Source organism: Oncorhynchus kisutch, linkage group LG29, assembly GCF_002021735.2.
Source record: "Oncorhynchus kisutch isolate 150728-3 linkage group LG29, Okis_V2, whole genome shotgun sequence".
Taxonomy (NCBI): Eukaryota; Metazoa; Chordata; class Actinopteri; order Salmoniformes; family Salmonidae; genus Oncorhynchus; species Oncorhynchus kisutch.
The window spans coordinates 7,771,460-7,793,410 of record NC_034202.2 but is presented as its reverse complement, the minus strand read 5'-3'; the positions used below and the strand labels follow the sequence as shown (position 1 = coordinate 7,793,410).

The following is a 21,951-nucleotide window of genomic DNA, read 5'->3' as shown; positions in this document are numbered from 1 at the left end:
TAGCCTCGTTACTACCTGGTACTCCTGTATAGCCTCGTTACTACCTGGTACTCCTGCACATTGACTCTGTCCCGGTACTCCTATATAGTCTCGTTACTACCTGGTACTCCTGCATATTGACTCGGTCCCGGTACTCCTATATAGTCTCGTTACTACCTGGTACTCCTGTATAGCCTCGTTACTACCTGGTACTCCTGTATAGCCTCGTTACTACCTGGTACTCCTGCACATTGACTCGGTCCCAGTACTCCTATATAACCTCGTTACTACCTCATACTCCTGCACATTGACTCGGTCCCGGTACTCCTATATAGTCTCGTTACTACCTGGTACTCCTATATAGCCTCGTTACTACCTGGTACTCCTATATAGTCTCGTTACTACCTGGTACTCCTGCATATTGACTCGGTCCCGGTACTCCTATATAGCCGCGTTACTACCTGGTACTCCTATATAGCCTCGTTACTACCTGGTACTCCTGTATAGCCTCGTTACTACCTGGTACTCCTATATAGCCTCGTTACTACCTGGTACTCCTATATAGTCTCGTTACTACCTGGTACTCCTGCACATTGACTCTGTCCCGGTACTCCTATATAGCCTCGTTACTACCTGGTACTCCTGCACATTGACTCAGTCCCAGTACTCCTATATAGCCTCGTTACTACCTGGTACTCCTATATAGCCTTGTTACTACCTGGTACTCCTATATAGCCTCGTTACTACCTGGTACTCCTATATAGCCTCGTTACTACCTGGTACTCCTATATAGCCTCGTTACTACCTGGTACTCCTGCACATTGACTCGGTCCCGGTACTCCTATATAGTCTCGTTACTACCTGGTACTCCTGTATAGTCTCGTTACTACCTGGTACTCCTGCACATTGACTCGGTCCCGGTACTCCTATATAGTCTCGTTACTACCTGGTACTCCTGTATAGTCTCGTTACTACCTGGTACTCCTGCACATTGACTCGGTCCCGGTACTCCTATATAGTCTCGTTACTACCTGGTACTCCTGTATAGTCTCGTTACTACCTGGTACTCCTGCACATTGACTCGGTCCCGGTACTCCTATATAACCTCGTTACTACCTGGTACTCCTATATAGTCTCGTTACTACCTGGTACTCCTGCACATTGACTCGGTCCCGGTACTCCTATATAACCTCGTTACTACCTGGTACTCCTATATAGCCTCGTTACTACCTGGTATTCCTATATAACCTCGTTACTACCTGGTACTCCTATATAACCTCGTTACTACCTGGTACTCCTATATAACCTCGTTACTACCTCATACTCCTGCACATTGACTCGGTCCCAGTACTCCTCTGTAGCCTCGTTACTACCTGGTAGTCCTGCACATTGACTCGGTCCCGGTACTCCTATATAGTCTCGTTACTACCTGGTACTCCTATATAGTCTCTTTACTACCTGGTACTCCTATATAGCCTCGTTACTACCTGGTACTCCTATATAGTCTCGTTACTACCTGGTACTCCTGCACATTGACTCGGTCCCGGTACTCCTATATAGTCTCGTTACTACCTGGTACTCCTATATAGTCTCGTTACTACCTGGTACTCCTATATAGCCTCGTTACTACCTGGTACTCCTGCACATTGACTCTGTCCCGGTACTCCTATATAGTCTCGTTACTACCTGGTACTCCTATATAGCCTCGGTACTACCTGGTACTCCTATATAGCCTCGTTCCTACCTGGTACTCCTATATAGTCTCGTTACTACCTGGTACTCCTATATAGTCTCGTTACTACCTGGTACTCCTGTATAGCCTCGTTACTACCTGGTACTCCTGCACATTGCCTCGGTCCCGGTACTCCTATATAGTCTCGTTACTACCTGGTACTCCTGCACATTTACTCGGTGCCAGTACTCCTATATAGCCTCGTTACTACCTGGTACTCCTATATAGCCCCGTTACTACCTGGTACTCCTATATAGTCTCGTTACTACCTGGTACTCCTGCACATTGACTCAGTCCCGGTACTCCTATATAGTCTCGTTACTACCTGGTACTCCTGCACATTGACTCGGTCCCGGTACTCCTATATAACCTCGATACTACCTGGTACTCCTATATAGTCTCGTTACTACCTGGTACTCCTATATAGCCTCGTTACTACCTGGTACTCCTATATAGCCTCGTTACTACCTGGTACTCCTATATAGCCTCGTTACTACCTGGTACTCCTATATAGTCTCGTTACTACCTCATACTCCTGCACATTGACTCGGTCCCGGAACTCCTATATAGTCTCGTTACTACCTGGTACTCCTATATAGCCTCGTTACTACCTGGTACTCCTGTATAGCCTCGTTACTACCTGGTACTCCTGCACATTGACTCTGTCCCGGTACTCCTATATAGTCTCGTTACTACCTGGTACTCCTGCATATTGACTCGGTCCCGGTACTCCTATATAGTCTCGTTACTACCTGGTACTCCTGCATAGCCTCGTTACTACCTGGTACTCCTGCACATTGACTCGGTCCCGGTACTCCTATATAACCTCGTTACTACCTCATACTCCTGCACATTGACTCGGTCCCGGTACTCCTATATAGTCTCGTTACTACCTGGTACTCCTATATAGCCTCGTTACTACCTGGTACTCCTATATAGCCTCGTTACTACCTGGTACTCCTGCACATTGACTCTGTCCCGGTACTCCTATATAGTCTCGTTACTACCTGGTACTCCTGCACATTGACTTGGTTCCGGTACTCCTATATAGTCTCGTTACTACCTGGTACTCCTGCACATTGACTCTGTCCCGGTACTCCTATATAGTCTCGTTACTACCTGGTACTCCTATATAGTATCGTTACTACCTGGTACTCCTATATAGCCTCGTTACTACCTGGTACTCCTGCACATTGACTTGGTTCCGGTACTCCTATATAGTCTCGTTACTACCTGGTACTCCTGCATATTGACTCGGTCCCGGTACTCCTATATAGCCTCGTTACTACCTGGTACTCCTGCACATTGACTCTGTCCCGGTACTCCTATATAACCTCGTTACTACCTGGTACTCCTGCACATTGACTCTGTCCCGGTACTCCTATATAGTCTCGTTACTACCTGGTACTCCTGCACATTGACTTGGTTCCGGTACTCCTATATAGCCTCGTTACTACCTGGTACTCCTGCACATTGACTCTGTCCCGGTACTCCTATATAGTCTCGTTACTACCTGGTACTCCTGCATAGCCTCGTTACTACCTGGTACTCCTGCACATTGACTCGGTCCCGGTACTCCTATATAACCTCGTTACTACCTCATACTCCTGCACATTGACTCGGTCCCGGTACTCCTATATAGTCTCGTTACTACCTGGTACTCCTATATAGCCTCGTTACTACCTGGTACTCCTATATAGCCTCGTTACTACCTGGTACTCCTGCACATTGACTCTGTCCCGGTACTCCTATATAGTCTCGTTACTACCTGGTACTCCTGCACATTGACTTGGTTCCGGTACTCCTATATAGTCTCGTTACTACCTGGTACTCCTGCACATTGACTCTGTCCCGGTACTCCTATATAGTCTCGTTACTACCTGGTACTCCTATATAGTATCGTTACTACCTGGTACTCCTATATAGCCTCGTTACTACCTGGTACTCCTGCACATTGACTTGGTTCCGGTACTCCTATATAGTCTCGTTACTACCTGGTACTCCTGCATATTGACTCGGTCCCGGTACTCCTATATAGCCTCGTTACTACCTGGTACTCCTGCACATTGACTCTGTCCCGGTACTCCTATATAACCTCGTTACTACCTGGTACTCCTGCACATTGACTCTGTCCCGGTACTCCTATATAGTCTCGTTACTACCTGGTACTCCTGCACATTGACTTGGTTCCGGTACTCCTATATAGCCTCGTTACTACCTGGTACTCCTGCACATTGACTCTGTCCCGGTACTCCTATATAGTCTCGTTACTACCTGGTACTCCTATATAGTATCGTTACTACCTGGTACTCCTATATAGCCTCGTTACTACCTGGTACTCCTGCACATTGACTCTGTCCCGGTACTCCTATATAGTCTCGTTACTACCTGGTACTCCTATATAGTCTCGTTACTACCTGGTACTCCTATATAGTATCGTTACTACCTGGTACTCCTATATAGCCTCGTTACTACCTGGTACTCCTGCACATTGACTCGGTCCCGGTACTCCTATATAGTCTCGTTACTACCTGGTACTCCTGCATATTGACTCGGTCCCGGTACTCCTATATAGCCTCGTTACTACCTGGTACTCCTGCACATTGACTTGGTTCCGGTACTCCTATATAACCTCGTTACTACCTGGTACTCCTGCACATTGACTCTGTCCCGGTACTCCTATATAGTCTCGTTACTACCTGGTACTCCTGCACATTGACTCTGTCCCGGTACTCCTATATAACCTCGTTACTACCTGGTACTCCTGCACATTGACTCTGTCCCGGTACTCCTATATAGTCTCGTTACTACCTGGTACTCCTATATAGTCTCGTTACTACCTGGTACTCCTGCACATTGACTCGGTTCCGGTACTCCTATATAACCTCGTTACTACCTGGTACTCCTGCACATTGACTCTGTCCTGGTACTCCTATATAGTGTCGTTACTACCTGGTACTCCTATATAGCCTCGTTACTACCTGGTACTCCTGCACATTGACTCGGTCCCGGTACTCCTATATAGCCTCGTTACTACCTGGTACTCCTGCACATTGACTCGGTCCCGGTACTCCTATATAGTCTCGTTACTATCTGGTACTCCTGCATATTGACTCGGTCCCGGTACTCCTATATAACCTCGTTACTACCTGGTACTCCTATATAGTCTCGTTACTACCTGGTACTCCTATATAGCCTCGTTACTACCTGGTACTCCTGTTAGCCTTGTTACTACCTGGTACTCCTATATAGCCTCGTTACTACCTGGTACTCCTATATAGTCTCGTTACTACCTCATACTCCTGCACATTGACTCGGTCCCGGTACTCCTATATAGTCTCGTTACTACCTGGTACTCCTATATAGCCTCGTTACTACCTGGTACTCCTGTATAGCCTCGTTACTACCTGGTACTCCTGCACATTGACTCTGTCCCGGTACTCCTATATAGTCTCGTTACTACCTGGTACTCCTGCATATTGACTCGGTCCCGGTACTCCTATATAGTCTCGTTACTACCTGGTACTCCTGTATAGCCTCGTTACTACCTGGTACTCCTGTATAGCCTCGTTACTACCTGGTACTCCTGCACATTGACTCGGTCCCGGTACTCCTATATAACCTCGTTACTACCTCATACTCCTGCACATTGACTCGGTCCCGGTACTCCTATATAGTCTCGTTACTACCTGGTACTCCTATATAGCCTCGTTACTACCTGGTACTCCTATATAGTCTCGTTACTACCTGGTACTCCTGCATATTGACTCGGTCCCGGTACTCCTATATAGTCTCGTTACTACCTGGTACTCCTATATAGCCTCGTTACTACCTGGTACTCCTATATAGCCTCGTTACTACCTGGTACTCCTATATAGCCTCGTTACTACCTGGTACTCCTGTATAGCCTCGTTATTACCTGGTACTCCTATATAGCCTCTTTACTACCTGGTACTCCTATATAGTCTCGTTACTACCTGGTACTCCTGCACATTGACTCTGTCCCGGTACTCCTATATAGCCTCGTTACTACCTGGTACTCCTGCACATTGACTCGGTCCCAGTACTCCTATATAGCCTCGTTACTACCTGGTACTCCTATATAGCCTCGTTACTACCTGGTACTCCTATATAGCCTTGTTACTACCTGGTACTCCTATATAGCCTCGTTACTACCTGGTACTCCTATATAGCCTCGTTACTACCTGGTACTCCTATATAGCCTCGTTACTACCTGGTACTCCTGCACATTGATTCTGTCCCGGTACTCCTATATAGTCTCGTTACTACCTGGTACTCCTGCACATTGACTCTGTCCCGGTACTCCTATATAGTCTCGTTACTACCTGGTACTCCTGCACATTGACTCTGTCCCGGTACTCCTATATAGTCTCGTTTCTACCTGGTACTCCTATATAGTATCGTTACTACCTGGTACTCCTATATAGCCTCGTTACTACCTGGTACTCCTGCACATTGACTCTGTCCCGGTACTCCTATATAGCCTCGTTACTACCTGGTACTCCTGCACATTGACTCTGTCCCGGTACTCCTATATAGTCTCGTTACTACCTGGTACTCCTGCACATTGACTTGGTTCCAGTACTCCTATATAGTCTCGTTACTACCTGGTACTCCTGCACATTGACTCTGTCCCGGTAGTCCTATATAGTCTCGTTACTACCTGGTACTCCTATATAGTATCGTTACTACCTGGTACTCCTATATAGCCTCGTTACTACCTGGTACTCCTGCACATTGACTTGGTTCCGGTACTCCTATATAGTCTCGTTACTACCTGGTACTCCTGCATATTGACTCGGTCCCGGTACTCCTATATAGCCTCGTTACTACCTGGTACTCCTGCACATTGACTCTGTCCCGGTACTCCTATATAACCTCGTTACTACCTGGTACTCCTGCACATTGACTCTGTCCCGGTACTCCTATATAGTCTCGTTACTACCTGGTACTCCTGCACATTGACTTGGTTCCGGTACTCCTATATAGCCTCGTTACTACCTGGTACTCCTGCACATTGACTCTGTCCCGGTACTCCTATATAGTCTCGTTACTACCTGGTACTCCTATATAGTATCGTTAATACCTGGTACTCCTATATAGCCTCGTTACTACCTGGTACTCCTGCACATTGACTCTGTCCCGGTACTCCTATATAGTCTCGTTACTACCTGGTACTCCTATATAGTCTCGTTACTACCTGGTACTCCTATATAGTATCGTTACTACCTGGTACTCCTATATAGCCTCGTTACTACCTGGTACTCCTGCACATTGACTCGGTCCCGGTACTCCTATATAGTCTCGTTACTACCTGGTACTCCTGCATATTGACTCGGTCCCGGTACTCCTATATAGCCTCGTTACTACCTGGTACTCCTGCACATTGACTTGGTTCCGGTACTCCTATATAACCTCGTTACTACCTGGTACTCCTGCACATTGACTCTGTCCCGGTACTCCTATATAGTCTCGTTACTACCTGGTACTCCTGCACATTGACTCTGTCCCGGTACTCCTATATAACCTCGTTACTACCTGGTACTCCTGCACATTGACTCTGTCCCGGTACTCCTATATAGTCTCGTTACTACCTGGTACTCCTATATAGTCTCGTTACTACCTGGTACTCCTGCACATTGACTCGGTCCCGGTACTCCTATATAACCTCGTTACTACCTGGTACTCCTGCACATTGACTCGGTTCCGGTACTCCTATATAGTCTCGTTACTACCTGGTACTCCTGCACATTGACTCGGTCCCGGTACTCCTATATAACCTCGTTACTACCTGGTACTCCTATATAGCCTCGTTACTACCTGGTACTCCTATATAGTCTCGTTACTACCTGGTACTCCTGCACATTGACTCGGTCCCGGTACTCCTATATAACCTCGTTACTACCTGGTACTCCTGCACATTGACTCGGTCCCGGTACTCCTATATAACCTCGTTACTACCTGGTACTCCTGCACATTGACTCGGTCCCGGTACTCCTATATAGCCTCGTTACTACCTGGTACTCCTATATAGCCTCGTTACTACCTGGTACTCCTATATAGTCTTGTTACTACCTGGTACTCCTGCATATTGACTCGGTCCCGGTACTCCTATATAGCCTCGTTACTACCTGGTACTCCTATATAGCCTCGTTACTACCTGGTACTCCTGTATAGCCTCGTTACTACCTGGTACTCCTATATAGCCTCGTTACTACCTGGTACTCCTATATAGTCTCGTTACTACCTGGTACTCCTGCACATTGACTCTGTCCCGGTACTCCTATATAGCCTCGTTACTACCTGGTACTCCTGCACATTGACTCGGTCCCAGTACTCCTATATAGCCTCGTTACTACCTGGTACTCCTATATAGCCTTGTTACTACCTGGTACTCCTATATAGCCTCGTTACTACCTGGTACTCCTATATAGCCTCGTTACTACCTGGTACTCCTATATAGCCTCGTTACTACCTGGTACTCCTATATAGCCTCGTTACTACCTGGTACTCCTGCACATTGATTCTGTCCCGGTACTCCTATATAGTCTCGTTACTACCTGGTACTCCTGCACATTGACTCTGTCCCGGTACTCCTATATAGTCTCGTTACTACCTGGTACTCCTGCACATTGACTCTGTCCCGGTACTCCTATATAGTCTCGTTACTACCTGGTACTCCTATATAGTATCGTTACTACCTGGTACTCCTATATAGTATCGTTACTACCTGGTACTCCTATATAGCCTCGTTACTACCTGGTACTCCTGCACATTGACTCTGTCCCCGTACTCCTATATAGTCTCGTTACTACCTGGTACTCCTATATAGTATCGTTACTACCTGGTACTCCTATATAGCCTCGTTACTACCTGGTACTCCTGCACATTGACTCTGTCCCGGTACTCCTATATAGTCTCGTTACTACCTGGTACTCCTATATAGTATCGTTACTACCTGGTACTCCTATATAGCCTCGTTACTACCTGGTACTCCTGCACATTGACTCGGTCCCGGTACTCCTATATAGTCTCGTTACTACCTGGTACTCCTGCATATTGACTCGGTCCCGGTACTCCTATATAGCCTCGTTACTACTTGGTACTCCTGCACATTGACTTGGTTCCGGTACTCCTATATAACCTCGTTACTACCTGGTACTCCTGCACATTGACTCTGTCCTGGTACTCCTATATAGTATCGTTACTACCTGGTACTCCTATATAGCCTCGTTACTACCTGGTACTCCTGCACATTGACTCGGTCCCGGTACTCCTATATAGCCTCGTTACTACCTGGTACTCCTGCACATTGACTCGGTCCCGGTACTCCTATATAGTCTCGTTACTACCTGGTACTCCTGCATATTGACTCGGTCCCGGTACTCCTATATAACCTCGTTACTACCTGGTACTCCTATATAGTCTCGTTACTACCTGGTACTCCTATATAGCCTCGTTACTACCTGGTAGTCCTATATAGCCTTGTTACTACCTGGTACTCCTATATAGCCTCGTTACTACCTGGTACTCCTATATAGTCTCGTTACTACCTCATACTCCTGCACATTGACTCTGTCCCGGTACTCCTATATAGTCTCGTTACTACCTGGTACTCCTATATAGTATCGTTACTACCTGGTACTCCTATATAGCCTCGTTACTACCTGGTACTCCTGCACATTGACTCGGTCCCGGTACTCCTATATAGTCTCGTTACTACCTGGTACTCCTGCATATTGACTCGGTCCCGGTACTCCTATATAGCCTCGTTACTACCTGGTACTCCTGCACATTGACTTGGTTCCGGTACTCCTATATAACCTCGTTACTACCTGGTTCTCCTGCACATTGACTCTGTCCTGGTACTCCTATATAGTATCGTTACTACCTGGTACTCCTATATAGCCTCGTTACTACCTGGTACTCCTGCACATTGACTCGGTCCCGGTACTCCTATATAGCCTCGTTACTACCTGGTACTCCTGCACATTGACTCGGTCCCGGTACTCCTATATAGTCTCGTTACTACCTGGTACTCCTGCATATTGACTCGGTCCCGGTACTCCTATATAACCTCGTTACTACCTGGTACTCCTATATAGTCTCGTTACTACCTGGTACTCCTATATAGCCTCGTTACTACCTGGTACTCCTATATAGCCTTGTTACTACCTGGTACTCCTATATAGCCTCGTTACTACCTGGTACTCCTATATAGTCTCGTTACTACCTCATACTCCTGCACATTGACTCGGTCCCGGTACTCCTATATAGTCTCGTTACTACCTGGTACTCCTATATAGCCTCGTTACTACCTGGTACTCCTGTATAGCCTCGTTACTACCTGGTACTCCTGCACATTGACTCTGTCCCGGTACTCCTATATAGTCTCGTTACTACCTGGTACTCCTGCATATTGACTCGGTCCCGGTACTCCTATATAGTCTCGTTACTACCTGGTACTCCTGTATAGCCTCGTTACTACCTGGTACTCCTGTATAGCCTCGTTACTACCTGGTACTCCTGCACATTGACTCGGTCCCGGTACTCCTATATAACCTCGTTACTACCTGGTACTCCTATATAGCCTCGTTACTACCTGGTACTCCTGTATAGCCTCGTTACTACCTGGTACTCCTATATAGCCTCGTTACTACCTGGTACTCCTATATAGTCTCGTTACTACCTGGTACTCCTGCACATTGACTCTGTCCCGGTACTCCTATATAGCCTCGTTACTACCTGGTACTCCTGCACATTGACTCGGTCCCAGTACTCCTATATAGCCTCGTTACTACCTGGTACTCCTATATAGCCTCGTTACTACCTGGTACTCCTATATAGCCTTGTTACTACCTGGTACTCCTATATAGCCTCGTTACTACCTGGTACTCCTATATAGCCTCGTTACTACCTGGTACTCCTATATAGCCTCGTTACTACCTGGTACTCCTGCACATTGATTCTGTCCCGGTACTCCTATATAGTCTCGTTACTACCTGGTACTCCTGCACATTGACTCTGTCCCGGTACTCCTATATAGTCTCGTTACTACCTGGTACTCCTGCACATTGACTCTGTCCCGGTACTCCTATATAGTCTCGTTACTACCTGGTACTCCTATATAGTATCGTTACTACCTGGTACTCCTATATAGCCTCGTTACTACCTGGTACTCCTGCACATTGACTCTGTCCCGGTACTCCTATATAGCCTCGTTACTACCTGGTACTCCTGCACATTGACTCTGTCCCGGTACTCCTATATAGTCTCGTTACTACCTGGTACTCCTGCACATTGACTTGGTTCCGGTACTCCTATATAGTCTCGTTACTACCTGGTACTCCTGCATATTGACTCGGTCCCGGTACTCCTATATAGCCTCGTTACTACCTGGTACTCCTGCACATTGACTCTGTCCCGGTACTCCTATATAACCTCGTTACTACCTGGTACTCCTGCACATTGACTCTGTCCCGGTACTCCTATATAGTCTCGTTACTACCTGGTACTCCTGCACATTGACTTGGTTCCGGTACTCCTATATAGCCTCGTTACTACCTGGTACTCCTGCACATTGACTCTGTCCCGGTACTCCTATATAGTCTCGTTACTACCTGGTACTCCTATATAGTATCGTTACTACCTGGTACTCCTATATAGCCTCGTTACTCCCTGGTACTCCTGCACATTGACTCTGTCCCGGTACTCCTATATAGTCTCGTTACTACCTGGTACTCCTATATAGTCTCGTTACTACCTGGTACTCCTATATAGTATCGTTACTACCTGGTACTCCTATATAGCCTCGTTACTACCTGGTACTCCTGCACATTGACTCTGTCCCGGTACTCCTATATAGTCTCGTTACTACCTGGTACTCCTGCATATTGACTCGGTCCCGGTACTCCTATATAGCCTCGTTACTACCTGGTACTCCTGCACATTGACTTGGTTCCGGTACTCCTATATAACCTCGTTACTACCTGGTACTCCTGCACATTGACTCTGTCCCGGTACTCCTATATAGTCTCGTTACTACCTGGTACTCCTATATAGTCTCGTTACTACCTGGTACTCCTGCACATTGACTCGGTCCCGGTACTCCTATATAACCTCGTTACTACCTGGTACTCCTGCACATTGACTCGGTTCCGGTACTCCTATATAGTCTCGTTACTACCTGGTACTCCTGCACATTGACTCGGTCCCGGTACTCCTATATAACCTCGTTACTACCTGGTACTCCTATATAGCCTCGTTACTACCTGGTACTCCTATATAGTCTCGTTACTACCTGGTACTCCTGCACATTGACTCGGTCCCGGTACTCCTATATAACCTCGTTACTACCTGGTACTCCTGCACATTGACTCGGTCCCGGTACTCCTATATAACCTCGTTACTACCTGGTACTCCTGCACATTGACTCGGTCCCGGTACTCCTATATAACCTCGTTACTACCTGGTACTCCTATATAACCTCGTTACTACCTGGTACTCCTGCACATTGACTCGGTCCCGGTACTCCTATATAGTCTCGTTACTACCTGGTACTCCTATATAGCCTCGTTACTACCTGGTACTCCTATATAGTCTCGTTACTACCTGGTACTCCTATACAGTCTCGTTACTACCTGGTACTCCTATATAGCCTCATTACTACCTGGTACTCCTGTATAACCTCGTTACTACCTGGTACTCCTATATAGTCTCGTTACTACCTGGTACTCCTGCACATTGACTCGGTCCCGGTACTCCTATATAACCTCGTTACTACCTGGTACTCCTGCACATTGACTCGGTCCCGGTACTCCTATATAACCTCGTTACTACCTGGTACTCCTGCACATTGACTCGGTCCCGGTACTCCTATATAACCTCGTTACTACCTGGTACTCCTGCACATTGACTCGGTCCCGGTACTCCTATATAGCCTCGTTACTACCTGGTACTCCTATATAGCCTCGTTACTACCTGGTACTCCTGCACATTGACTCGGTCCCGGTACTCCTATATAACCTCGTTACTATTTCCTTTTTTTCTTGTTCCTTTTTAACTCTGCATTGTTGGGAAAGTGTTTATAAGTAAGCATTTAACTCTACACAAGTTGCATTCGGCACATGTGACAAATAAAATGTGATTTGATTTGATCAATCAGTGTACACACACACACACACACACACACACACACACACACACACACACACACACAGGGTAACAATGAATTCTCCAAAACAATGTAGAAACTTGATGTTTGAGAAGGTGTGTGTGTGTGATTTGTTGGGGGGATTCCAGGAAATGGGTCTTGTGACTGCCGGACCCCCCACCCCCGCCTTGAACCACAATGGAGCACTCTCATTCTCATCTTAACCACTTAACATTAGGTGGCGCTAACCACTTCCTTCTCAGAGGGGTGTGCGGGTCCCTGGTCAGAGGTCAGGGTGTCTGACTGTGTTGAACAAAGGGCTGTGCAGTGGAGTAGAGATCGTGTTCTCTTCTTCTACACCTAGTTAGACAACAAGGGAGGCTACCTTGGCTTCACTCCCTTAAATACCCCCAGACTATTTTTGTCTGCCTGTCATTCAAGCATAAATGTTTCAATCACCAAACTGATAGGATACGCAAAAATCTGCTGTATGTTACAGTACATCATCGCTTTGATCTACTTTGTCAACTTATGGCATCCCTTTCGCAGGAGAGTGTGAGTTAACCAGAAACATCCTTATTTGACTGTACTGTATGTGAATGTATGACATCATTGGAGTTGACCCCCTTTCTGGTGTTTCCGTGGAGATTTAGCAGCTCAGCTCATTGGTTCTTGGAGGTTCTACAGGAAACCAGCCAACTTTCAAACCCCTGATTGTTATTAAGAGGCTTTTATTGTTTTCAGAACAGAGATCTGTTGAATGGCCACCGGTTCAAGGCTAGCGCTGCTTTCCTTGGCCCAGGGTGTCCCAGCCAGGCAAGGACTCAAGCAATTGGCACATGATTGGTTTATACCTGCCTTGAGTCTAGAAATTACAACACTGAGGTGCCTGGGAGGTAGCAGCCATACTGACACAAGAACAGCTATACTGACATAAGCCAATTGACTTTCTGATTTTGGCTTCCTCGCTGACTGATCCTGAAGTAAATGATGGAGTTTATGATACGGAGAGGAAAGCCTTCACACCGTAACAATCCAGACTGATCCTACGACTTGTTCAGAAGAGTCATGTCAACGGCAGGTAGCAGATCTAAACGAGCTAGTAGCCACCCTGGTGCACTTGCGTCACCTTGCCTGATATCTACAGTTGCTCACCAGAACGATGCACAACTCGGGGAGTCCAACCAATACACACACGCCTGATGTTGTGCCCCGAAGCTACACTTTTTGAAGGTTTGAACATCTCATACGATAATAACTTCTCTGCCCCATACATTCATGTCTTAATGTATTCATTCATTAGTTAGTGGGAAGTTGGAACCCTGTAACCACAGTGACCAGCACACTTCTCCCTGTGTTGTCTCTAGCAGGAGACCCCACTCTCCTTTATTCATCACATTCTAGGGATTTCTTTCTTGTCTTTCATTCCACATCCTTCTCTTTCTTGCTCTATTTGACGAGGGATTCTGTCTCCCGTTTTCACTCTCTCATTCCTCTGTCAATCTCCCACCCCCTCTTTCTCTCTCCCCCTCTCTTCCTCTAATTCACATTTCCCCTCTCTTTCTCTGTTTGACAAGACAGATTACATCTTCCTCTTTCTCCCACTTTTCCTCTGTCGAATCCCTTCTTCCCAGTCTTTCTTTCAATCCCTCACTCCCCTCCCTCTTCCTATCTGACTGAGGGATTCCGTCTTTAAGTGGGGCAGAAAGAGGGAGGGGGTTCTCTAAACGTCTAGGCAGAGAAAGAGAGCGAGATCCTGGACTCCTTCCAAACCCCAAATCCCTCTGACTTCCCCTCTATTCCCTCTACTCCTCCTCTCCCCCTGTCCACCACCTTCCTTACGCCCTCTTCCCCCCCCCCGCTCTCCTCTTTCACCCCCGCTCTCCTCTCCCCCCCTCTCCTCTTCCCCCCTGCTCTCCTCTTTCCCCCCCCGCTCTCCTCTTTCCCCCCCGCTCTCCTCTTTCCCCCCCCGCTCTCCTCTTTCCCCCCCGCTCTCCTCTTTCACCCCCCGCTCTCCTCTCCCCCCCGCTCTCTCCTCTTTCCCCCCCGCTCTCTCCTCTTTCCCCACCGCTCTCTCCTCTTTCCCACCGCTCTCTCCCTCTTCCCCCCCGCTCTCCTCTTTCCCCCCCGCTCTCTCTTTTTCTCCCCTGCTCTCCTCTTTTCTCCCCCCCGCTCTCCTCTTTCACCCCCCCGCTCTCGTCCTCTTCACCCCCGCCGCTCTGCTCCTCTTTCACCTCCCCGCTTTCCTCTTTCACCGCCCCCGGCTTCTCTCCTCTTTTCTCCCCTGCCTCTCCTCTTTTCTCCCCCCCGCTCTCCTCTTTCTCCCCCCGCTGCTCCTTCCTTGTCTCCCCCCGCCTCTCCTCTTCTCCCCCGCTTCCCTCTTTCACCCCCCCGCTCTTCCTCTTTGCCCCCCCGCTCTCTCCTCTTTTCCCCCCCGCTCTCTCCTCTTTGTCCCCCCGCTCTCGTCTTTCCCCCCCGCTCTCCTCTTGCCCCCCCGCCTCTCCTCTTTCCCCCCCCGCTCTCCTCTTTCCCCCCCGCTCTCTCCTCTTTTCCCCCCGCTCTCCTCTTCCCCCCCCGCTCTCCTCTTCCCCCCCGCTCTCCTCTTTCCCCCCCGCTCTCCTCTTTCCCATCTTCTCTCCCCCCCTCTTACCTCTCTCCATATCTCTCCCTAACACCCTCCCCCCTCCCTTCTCTCCTTCTCTTCCCTCCTTCTCTTCTCTTCCCTCTCCGCCTGCTCTTCTTCTCTCCCCCCCTCTCTCCATATCTCTCCCTAACACCCTCCCCCCTCACTTCTCTCCCGACCTCTTCCGCCTCCTTTCTTCCCCTCCTCCCTCTTCTCCACCCCCTCTCCTCCTTTCTTCCCCCGTCCAATTTGGGACTGGTCCCGCTGTGCAGTTGGTTCCAGATGTAGAGGCCCTCGCCGTCTGCTGCACTCTGTCGTTCCTGCGGAGAGAGGGGAAATAAGAGTAAACGAGTATGTGGGGGGGGTGGGAACACAGTGTGATGAGGGTAAAGGAGGGAACATCAAACTCTAGAACAGGCTGCTCTGGTCTCCTTAGTATTCTAAGTGTTCGCCCTATATATGATTCAGGCTAATCCTTCATATTCATGTCCTCTACTATACAAGCCCATTACCCCTGTGACCCTTGACCTTCTCACCAACGTTCACCTTCACTTCTAACATGGTGATAGGCTACAGGTTCAGTTTCCACCATATTGCTTAAATCCCATGCTATCCTTTGGGTTGGAGATAATGGATATAGCTGGGATGATTTGGGACTTTCCCGGGGCCTCTGTCTGCCTGTGAAGCACTGGCATTCTGGCACCAAACCGTAAAACTCTACCTCAAAATCACCCCAAACCCTTTCACATTTACTCAACCTCCGCTTGGCTGGATCCAATCAAATCTGCAATGCAGCACACTTAAGAATCTGGGCGGGGGTATTCACCAGTTGTCTAACTGAATGCATGTGATAACAATTAGCTTGTGAGGAAAGCCCACACATCATTCATAAGCGGATCAATAGATTTGAATGTCGCTCGTCATGTGGTCTGAGATGGGACGTGTTTTAAATGTCTGTCATGTTACAGCGGGAGCCATGAACTAAGAAATGAGTTTGTGCTTGTTGCATCTCAGAGAGAGGAGAACAAGGGCTTGTGGGTAGCTACACATACAAAATGAATGTTGGGAGGGTTGTTTTTAACAGCATTAAACCGACAGGCATTCTTTTCTAAGTAGTGGAGTGTCAGCCAAAAAAATAACTGGTACCCAGACTACAACAGAGCTCACTACCAGCCTAATGTGGATGTACAGTGGGGGGAGGGCTAGTATTTAGTCAGCCACCAATTGTGCAAGTTCTCCCACTTAAAAAGATGAGAGAGGCCTGTAATTTTCATCATAGGTACACTTCAACTATGACAGACAAAATTAGAAAAGAAAATCCAGAAAATCACATTGTAGGATTTTTAATGAATTTATTTGCAAATTATGGTGGAATGGTTGGTCAATAACGGTTGGTCAATAACAAAAGTTTATCTCAATACTTTGTTATATACCCTTTGTTGGCAATGACAGAGGTCAAACGTTTTCTGTAAGTCTTCACAAGGTTTTCACACACTGTTGCTGGTATTTTGGCCCATTCCTCCATGCAGATCTCCTCTAGAGCAGTGATGTTTTGGGGCTGTTGCTGGGCAACACGGACTTTCAACTCCCTCCAAAGATTTTCTATGTGGTTGAGATCTGGAGACTGGCTAGGCCACTCCAGGACCTTGAAATGCTTCTTACGAAGCCACTCCTTCGTTGCCCGGGCGGTGTGTTTGGGATCATTGTCATGCTGAAAGACCCAGCCACGTTTCATCTTCAATGCCCTTGCTGATGGAAGGAGGTTTTCACTCAAAATCTCACGATACATGGCCCTCATTCTTTCCTTTACACGGATCAGTCGTCCTGGTCCCTTTGCAGAAAAACAGTCCCAAAGCATGATGTTTCCACCCCCATGCTTCACAGTAGGTATGGTGTTCTTTGGATGCAACTCAGCATTCTTTGTCCTCCAAACACGACAAGTTGAGTTTTTACCAAAAAGTTATATTTTGGTTTCATCTGACCATATGACATTCTCCCAATCTTCTTCTGGATCATCCAAATGCTCTCTAGCAAACTTCAGACGGGCCTGGACATGTACTGGCTTAAGCAGGGGGACACGTCTGGCACTGCAGGATTTGAGTCCCTGGCGGCGTAGTGTGTTACTGATGGTATGCTTTGTTACTTTGGTCCCAGCTCTCTGCAGGTCATTCACTAGGTCCCCCGTGTGGTTCTGGGATTTTTGCCCACCGTTCTTGTGATCATTTTGACCCCACGGGGTGAGATCTTGCGTGGAGCCCCAGATCGAGGGAGATTATCAGTGGTCTTGTATGTCTTCCATTTCCTAATAATGGCTCCCAGTTGATTTATTCAAACCAAGCTGCTTACCTATTGCAGATTCAGTCTTCCCAGCCTGGTGCAGGTCTACAATTTTGTTTCTGGTGTCCTTTGACAGCTCTTTGGTCTTGGCTATAGTGGAGTTTGGAGTGTGACTCTTTGAGGTTGTGGACAGGTGTCTTTTATACTGATAACAAGTTCAAACAGGTGCCATTAATACAGGTAACGAGTGGAGGACAGAGGAGCCTCTTAAAGAAGAAGTTACAGGTCTGTGAGAGCCAGAAATCTTGCTTGTTTGTAGGTGACCAAATACTTGTTTTCCACCATAATTTGCAAATAAATTCATTAAAAATCCTACAGTGTGATTTTCTGGATTTTCTTTTCTCATTTAGTCTGTCATAGTTGAAGTGTACCTATGATGAAAATGACAGGCCTCTCTCATCTTTTTAAGTGGGAGAACTTGCACAATTTGGTGGCTGACTAAATACTTTTTTTGCCCCACTGTACCTCAGGAGTGGGGAAGTACTGCTGATGTGGTGAATCTGATGAGGCAAACCGAGGGCCGTTCGATCTTAACCTGAGGAGCAGTGAATCCGTTATCTGTGTAATATAAGGACTCTCTGGTCTCAATCCTTCTCATCATCAGTCTTCTCTCATTTGAATCAAAACAAGTTTCCGTTTCTGTTTGAAGTGAGCTGGTACTCCGACTGCCCACTCTGCTCTACCCAGTAGCTGACCTTGGCATCAAAGGGAAGGGCCAATTCTTCCCAGTCCGACCCCAGAAATTGTGCGAGTCCAGAGAGATCTCACACCTTGAATTCCACATTTTAGCCAAAGTACAAAAGCCTTCTGCATTCCTGCTGCTTCATTGTTTGGCCTGCGGGGAAGAAAGAGCTCTTTCTCATTGCTCTGTTTATTTTCACACATCTTTCTATACGGCCTGCCTAGCCTACGTCTAGCCCATTCTCAGGTATGCTGCAGTGCTCAGTGTCTCGGCCTCTCTACTTCACTTCCTCTTTAGTCTCTCTTACAGTGAGCGCTTTGTGTCTAGTGGTCGACCACTGCTACGTTTTTCAGCAATTTCCACTTTCCCTCTCTTATTATTATACTAGAGTGTTTGGGGAAATATAGATTGGCTTCCGTTATCGTCCATCCCCTATTTCACTCTCTCTCCCTCCTCTCCAACATCTCTCTCTCTCCCCTGCCCTCTCTCTCTCCTTTCCCCCCTCTCTCTCTCTCTTTCTCTCTCTCTCTCTCCCTCCTTTCCCCTCTCTCTCTCTCTCTCTCCCTCCTTTCCCCTCTCTCTCTCTTTCTCTCTCTCTCTCTCTCTCTCTCTCTCTCTCTCTCTCTCTCTCCTTTCCCCTTTCTCCCGCTCTCCTTCCTCCCGCTCCGTCCTCCCTCTTCCCAGGTCCAGGCAGTGCTTCCCAGGGGTTGCCTGTCTCTAATGCTCCAGTGAGGCGTGGAGGCTCCACCTCCAACCCTTGGTCCTGGTCCAACTCAGGCTTCAACGTGTCTATCCACGCTGCCATCCGCAGCATGCAGTGGAAGCTGCTGACTGGCTACCCAGGTAACTAGCTTGTCTCTGTCAGTTTATGACACCTCATAGCTGACACATCATAACTGCCGGGTGCGTTTGGTCGGCGGAGGAAGTAAAGTGTGACTGGGTTTTTATTAGTTTCGATCTCTGTAGCATGTAGCAATATAGCATGAGGGTAGTATATTCACCGATTGTATGCGCACAGACACACGCACAGCCACACACACACACACGTCCCTGCTATATTTCATATTTCTCCACCGTCCCTCCTCCAGGCTGTGACCGATGGTTCACCCGTCCAGGCTTGGAGAACAGTTCTGGAACCAACAGTTCTGCTTCTGTTAATCCTCTGAAGCCTGTGATGCTGTTTGATGTGGAGGCGGACCCAGAAGAAAGGGATGAGGTGTCTGACCAGCACCCCAACGTGGTGGACAACCTCCTCAGGAGACTAGGCCACTACCTGCAGAGGTCTCAGCCAATCACCTTCCCTGATGACGACCCCAGGTGTGACCCTGGCACTGGAGCCTGGGGGCCCTGGGAATAGACACAATGGTGGGGATGACGATGAAGGAGAAGTGTAAAGTCCCAGATTCCAGCTATGAAGAGACATGAATAGTATTCAAGATCTCAATGGTCACTTTTCCTCCGGGTGGGTGGGTTGGTTGGTAGGGTGGGTATGCTGCATCCGTATATGCGTGTGCTGTTGTGTGTATGTCTGTGTGAGAGAGGCTGTCTGGTGTTTTTATCGAGTCACTTTAAAAGGTGCCATTTGATGTTTTATGGTGCAACAAAACTCAAATCAGGTCATGATGTTCCTTAAATACATTTCCCTTTTAGTTGTTTTACCAGACGCTCTTTATCCAGAGTGATTTACGGTAGGAATTAGGGTTACGTGCCTCAAGGGCACATCGACAGATTTTCCCCCTAGTCGGCTTCGGGGATTCGAACCTTTCGGTTACTGGCCCAACGCTCTTAACTACTAGGCTGCCTACCGAATAGAAGCTAGTTTTGATGTATTTCATGGATGGCCCAAGCAGGGAATACACAGTACCCGTCAAAGTGAAGATGTTTCAAATGCTACATCTGACTGTGCACTTCTTACATCAAATAAACCTTTTCATGTACAATAACTATTTTGTTATGTGTGCAGTAAAAAAGAAAGGTTCAAAAAATATTTTGTAACACTTCATTAGTGCCTGAATGAATGTGACGTGTTTACTGTCCCTGTCGTTCATTAGGCAAGTTGAGTCCGAGTCGTTACGTCAACGGGGCTTAGCTACCACATGTCGCTGATTCGTCAGAACCCTCCTAAATGCTTCAGGTATTACCACCAAAGCTCCAGTCCCCTCCTGTGTTGGTGTCAAACAGGGCCGTCAACAGGAAGAAACCCGCGGGCTTGTTCAGCCCCCATACTTAGATGGTGAGATCATGGTATCAGCAACAGCTGGGTTGTGGGTTTGGTTCCCACTTTGACTTATCCCTGAATGTATGATTTATCGTGTGAATGGGTTTCATGTAAGTGGGTTTGGATATAAATACTGGTATGTGGTAACAGTAAGATCCTTTCGCTAGTTGTATAACTTAGCTTCGTGTAATAACAAGCATATGATTGGGGTCAGTTAACTCCTGCTGTGGTTGTCTTAGGAGTTTATAAATAGGTGCTAAATGGGTTAGGAGTATTTTATGGGTCAGAGGTTAGAAACATGAGGAATGTCCCAGATCCTGCTGGTATGGCCAGAGACATAACATCCACTGTCTGTCTCACTATCAGAGAGCAGCCTTGTGTGATGTTTGGATTCACTTGAAGTTCTAACTCTGTGCTAGGTGTCTAAAGAGAATATGGTTCAACGAGCCAATGATATATTAACATGTGAGACCCTCTCAGCGTAATATCATGTTAATATGAAGTACACTTGTTAGTGCAGACAAACCGATGTACACACATTCCCCCCAGTGACCATTTCCATCTCTAAGAAACGCATTTCCTCTACAGACACTTTATGACCCCCCCCCTCACCCCGCCCTTTGACCTCCCTCCGGCCAGCAGCATGCTGGGTAGTCACAGGAAACGCCGCCTGTGGAGGGCTGACGGCCTGGTCACCAACGTGACCGTTGACACTTGGCCTGTAATGTGAGCTGATTGACCGCAGGAGAGGGACAAATTGTACCGCTAGCGACGTTTAGAAATAACAAAAGATGACAGTTGCATGGCCCGGATTTTTACCGCATCATATATGTCCTTTGTCAAAGAGTCAACGGAAGAAAGACGTCCTCAAATATTCTGTATGTCAGAAGGGAGATGCACAGCACTTTGGTGGCTAAACATTGATTTAGTTTAGAGTGTAGTCCCTCCCACTTATCTCCTCAACGTGGGGGCTAAACAGTGATTTAGTTTAGTGTAGTCCCTCCCACTTATCTCCTCAACGTGGGGGCTAAACAGTGATTTAGTTTAGAGTGTAGTCCCTCCCACTTATCTCCTCAACGTGGTGGCTAAACAGTGATTTAGTTTAGAGTGTAGTCCCTCCCACTTATCTCCTCAACGTGGGGGCTAAACAGTGATTTAGTTTAGAGTGTAGTCCCTCCCACTTATCTCCTCAACGTGGGGGCTAAAC

The 21,951-nt window shown here is 47.5% G+C and overlaps 1 protein-coding gene across 1 annotated transcript in view; it reads left to right on the top strand.

Annotated features, from left to right (window-relative positions):
* arsb (arylsulfatase B) overlaps positions 1 to 20,470 on the top strand; it is a 43,886-nt gene extending 23,416 nt beyond the window's left edge. The window contains exons 7-8 of the mRNA XM_020466154.2: positions 19,211 to 19,369; positions 19,615 to 20,470. Of these exons, the coding sequence (XP_020321743.1) occupies positions 19,211 to 19,369; positions 19,615 to 19,883 (428 nt within the window). The 3' untranslated portion in view covers positions 19,884 to 20,470. The remainder of the gene's footprint in view (positions 1 to 19,210; positions 19,370 to 19,614) is intronic.
* Positions 20,471 to 21,951: the final 1,481 nt, after the last annotated feature.